Source organism: Populus trichocarpa, chromosome 1 (genome assembly GCF_000002775.5).
Source record: "Populus trichocarpa isolate Nisqually-1 chromosome 1, P.trichocarpa_v4.1, whole genome shotgun sequence".
Classification (NCBI taxonomy): Eukaryota; Viridiplantae; Streptophyta; class Magnoliopsida; order Malpighiales; family Salicaceae; genus Populus; species Populus trichocarpa.
This window is the reverse complement of record NC_037285.2, coordinates 40,688,580-40,693,098: the sequence shown is the minus strand read 5'-3', so window position 1 is coordinate 40,693,098 and position 4,519 is coordinate 40,688,580. Positions and strand designations below refer to the sequence as shown.

The 4,519-nt window shown below is 36.6% G+C and overlaps 1 protein-coding gene across 1 annotated transcript; it reads right to left on the bottom strand.

Moving 5' to 3' along the window:
* Positions 1-903: 903 nt before the first annotated feature.
* LOC18095453 (protein GRAVITROPIC IN THE LIGHT 1) lies at positions 904-2,900 on the bottom strand. The gene has a single exon (XM_006370051.3). It carries the CDS (start codon positions 2,690-2,692, stop codon positions 1,298-1,300), a length of 1,395 nt encoding a protein of 464 aa, XP_006370113.3. The 5' UTR covers positions 2,693-2,900; the 3' UTR covers positions 904-1,297.
* Between the last annotated feature and the right edge of the window lie 1,619 nt (positions 2,901-4,519).

The window sequence follows — 4,519 nt, the reverse complement described above, 5'->3', positions numbered from 1 at the left end:
AAAATCCAGTTTTTAACCTGAGAAATGCCCCTGGCCGAGAAAAAAACACCTCCACACAGTGGTGAATTTGTTTTGTTTTGTTTTTCCAAGCTGATATTGGTAAGATTCTTGAAATTTTGAGATCATCAGCAAGGAATTTACGAAGATAATGCTCCCAATTTGACCTCTCTCCTTTTACTTTGCAAGAGCAGCACCAAACTATCAAATGATGAAATTACACCCCAAACAATCCCCTTTCCATCGATTACGATTCTGATTCCAAGCCTCCAATACATTTATGCAACAAAATCAAGTGGTACAATTGCTGGGAGACAAGTGAACCACTAGTTTATTGGTGTTTTTTTAGATGAACATGAGTAGTGTTCAGATTAGTTTGTGTATACCGAGAATGTAAGTTTGCAGTAGCTATAAAATTTTTAGGATTTTATCTGAATTCTTAATGCTACCACCAGACATTAATGCCACAACTGTACAATTTGTTCCATCCTTTTCTATTTCTGATACTGTGTAAGAAGATGAACGTACTCCATCATTCAAGCTACATCATCCTCTCTTCCCAATAACAGAGCGTCACAGATATTTGTCATCACGTGTTAACTTGCATGACCAGCCCCACATTAAATAGAGTTGGCATCGTGTTGTCCTATACATGATACATATTCCAATAAAGGTTGTGCATTTCTATGAGCAGGGCTGGGCAGTCACAATTTACACTGTCCAGACACCCAGTAAAAGAACAAAACGGTAAAAAAAGGATTCAAGGTACTACAGGGACATGGTGCAGAAAAGAGAACTAAATAATTGAGGCAAACATGGTAACTTCTAAAGGAAAAAAAAACCCAGAAAGTTAAAATAATATTTTTTACCATATCGATTAGAAATATAAAAAAGCACTTAGCATGATGACTAAAATATGTGATTATAAAATCAACATTTATGCTTATATATAGTACTCTGTACATTGAAAGCATCCAAGACACAGGGAAATGGTGCAATGCAGCTGAACAATCCTTCTGTCAATGGCCTAATGTTAACAAAATTGTTTTGAGGATCTTTCATAATTGAAATAAAAGATTCAAAAGTTGTTTCCTAACAACGGTCCACGCGCTTTCCTTTTTTCAAAATGGCCACGAAAATACAAAGACAAGCTGCCCCAAGTCACCATGCATACATACAATTCCAAGACCCCACAATAAACACTTAGCAACAAGGCGTATAATCAGATGTTTACTCAAAATAATCACGACAATGGCCTGCACCGGTTCATTCTTCGATGTTGTGGGTCCATGCTAAGTTTTTATCCACGGTTTACCTTAGCCTGTAGCGGAGAGAGATACACCTGGCACTGAATAACAGTTTTACCAATCCTGAACCCAGGAACTACAGTGAATGCAACTGATGGGTCGACGTCCGGTGCATTTTCTGAAGAAAGAAGTGCATCCTCGGCGACACATTCCATGTAAACTTCGGAGAAACGACACCCTCTACGGACTTGGAAGATTGAGGCTTCAGGATCGAAAGAATAGGCCAGGCAATGTAGAAGCCAGACCCGCCTAGCCATTTCCGCAAATGTGGTAAAAAAAATAGTGTCAGGAAATTCACCTGAATTCACGAGGCTTCTTTTACTCAAGTTGCCAAAAAAGGATGTTTCCATCTGGGGGTGAATAAGCTGCAAATACTTGGCACGACAAAATTTTGCAAATGTTGATTTGGGCTTGTGGGCAATGTATTCGGTTGCTTTCGTTGATTTTAGTTCAACGAATCTCTTGAAAAACAACTGTTGCTGATTCTTTTTCTCTGGTGGAGATTCTTTTTGGGGAGAGAAATTAGTCAAATGGAAACCATCGAACATCTCTCTGCTTACGAAGCTTTCGAATGCAAAACATTTATCATCTGCTCTCCGGTAAGCCACATCAGATACAATACATTTGGCTGCAGCATCTAGATCCCAGCCGGTAGATTTCATCTCATCAATCATCAACTTAACAAAGCTTCGAATAGACTTGACTGTATGTAGAAGAACTGTAATGAAATGGCTGGGACTTAAGCCTGGTAGCCGTAGATTGTCAGGCATAGATAAATGTCCACTTTTATTTAACCTCTTCTCAAGTAATCGGTTTTGTCTATTAGATTCCTCCATTTTTTCTCTCAGATACATGATTTCAGACTCCTTGAGCCTTAACTGAGACTCCAATTTCTTCCCCATTACCTCATAGGTCTTTGAAAGACTCTTCTGCTCCTGAACGTCAGCCAAAACCAGAGCAGTCTCAGGAGAAGGATCAAACTGTTTCTTTATATAGCACTGCTTCAACTCAGACAGATTCTTCAACTCCGAGACTACAAATTGATCAGCTGCTTGAATCCCATCAGCATCATAAGGAGACTGAGAATACTGTAACTGGGCATATGCAGCTTTAACACATGAAACGCTAGCGAACATTTTGGCAACAAGTGCTTCCAAGGCCAAACTTTTTTGATGTTCATCAATATTATTAATATCAAATGGCTGAGGCCGGCTAGCTGCACTTTTACGGTGATGCTTATCATGCTTGACCTCTTCTTGGGACACAACTTTCTGAACCCCATCAGCAGGAGCAATCCCAGTTGCTGCTCGAAGTTGAATAACTTTGGCTACGTTGCGTGCAAATTTACTCTTCTTCGAAGTCACCGCGGATGGTTTTACAGAATCCATCAGTAGAAAGTATCACAAATGACGACAACGACGATAGTGATAAGAAGACCAAAAAAAGGAAATTAAGTGATTGCAAATTGAAGGGGGGAAAGTGAGAACAAAAAAGATTTAGGATGATGGTGGTGATGAGAAGTTTATTGAAAAAAAAAAAGAGAAAAGCAAATTACTTTAGCACCTATATCGAGGCCATTAATGGAGCAAGTCAAGACTTTAGGAACGTTTGGAAACACAGTTATTGATGTGTTCTTAAAAAATTTAATTTTTTTTTATTAAAATTTATTATGATTTATATATTTTGTATCGTTTTGATGTGCTGATATCAAAAATAATTTTTAAAAAATAAAAAAATATTATTGGTATACATTTTGACACGAAAAATTATTTAAAAAGCACTCATAACCACACTGTCAAACACGCTCTAAGACGCTTAAAGAAAAAAGAAAAGACAATTCAAGATGCTAAAAAAAAGCTCTATATGCTTGTCTATTGTAAACCAAGGACGTGCTTGTTTCAGCTGGTCATGTTTTTTAAAATTTTAATTTTTTTTTTGTTGTTAAATTATTTTGATGTAATTATATTAAAACTAAATTAAAAAAAAATATTTTAATATATTTTTAATAAAAATTATTTTAATAAACAATAGTATTTTTTACTCAAAAATACAATAAATTTTGTTGCTGACGTTACAGAACAGAATTTGCTCCTCGGTAAGAAAGTATGTTTAGGCAGAAATAGTGTGAAAGCATTCGGGGAATTAACAAATTGGACCACCTTGAACCTTCCATAGCTCTGCCTAATTTCTTGGTTATTCCATTTTGTATTTGTTTTTTTAATTCGATAGGGCCGGGATAACCACTTTCTTAAACCAATTAATCCTTTCAAACTATCTCGGAGAATCCATCTTCCAATAGGTTAACAACTTGAAACAATCATGCCTCGTTTCGAACAAAAAGATGTCAGGCCACAGTAGGAAAAATGTCCGACACTGAACTGTGTCGAGAATTAAAAAGATTCCAGGGCGGGGTCTTAAGGCATTTCTTCTTATACTTTTTGCCCTTGGGTTGTTCGCCTATTGCATAGCCGTTGTAAGGGGAGAGGCATGGAGGTTTCCGAGAAAGTACAGGGATATTTTAGGGTTTTTCGACAGAACACGACATCTCAGTGAGCGCACCGAGGTACTTTGAGAAAGTGTTTTTGCTTTTTCTTAACAGTGTTTTTAATTGTCTTTTTTATTTAAAGAAATATTAAATTATTTTTTTTATGATTAATCACATCCCATCAATCCACTCTATATAAGCCCATGCATACTTAAAAAAAAAAAAAATGTGTTGGGGAAAGCTTTGAAAGAGCTCTCAGCTTAATTAACCTCTCTTTTTGTTTTTCGACTTTGGTTTCAATAGAAGAAACAGAGATTGAATCTGAGGGCGTTGGTTAGGTGAAAAGAAATCAGGTTGGTTGTAGATCCTATTGCCCAAATGGATCTCAGCCGCTAATCAAATCATGATATGACCTCACCCACATCGGATCAAAGCCCAGAAGAGATCACAACCTTTAAATCCAACTTTCAAATATCATAGTCGTCGGATTCATAGACTTGATCTGCTCTCGCCCACACCAGTTTAAGACCCAAACTAATCCCAGTCATCCACTTAAATACCCACCGAAATCCTAAGCCCATTTATTTGCTGGAAAGTAATTTTTTTTGGAAAGTAAATTTGAGGAAAATAAATTCCAGAAAAGTGAATTATTTTTTTATGTTTGGTAGTGTAATAGAAAATAAGTTGTAAAATATTTTTCAATGTTTGGTTATGTCATGGAAAATGAGCT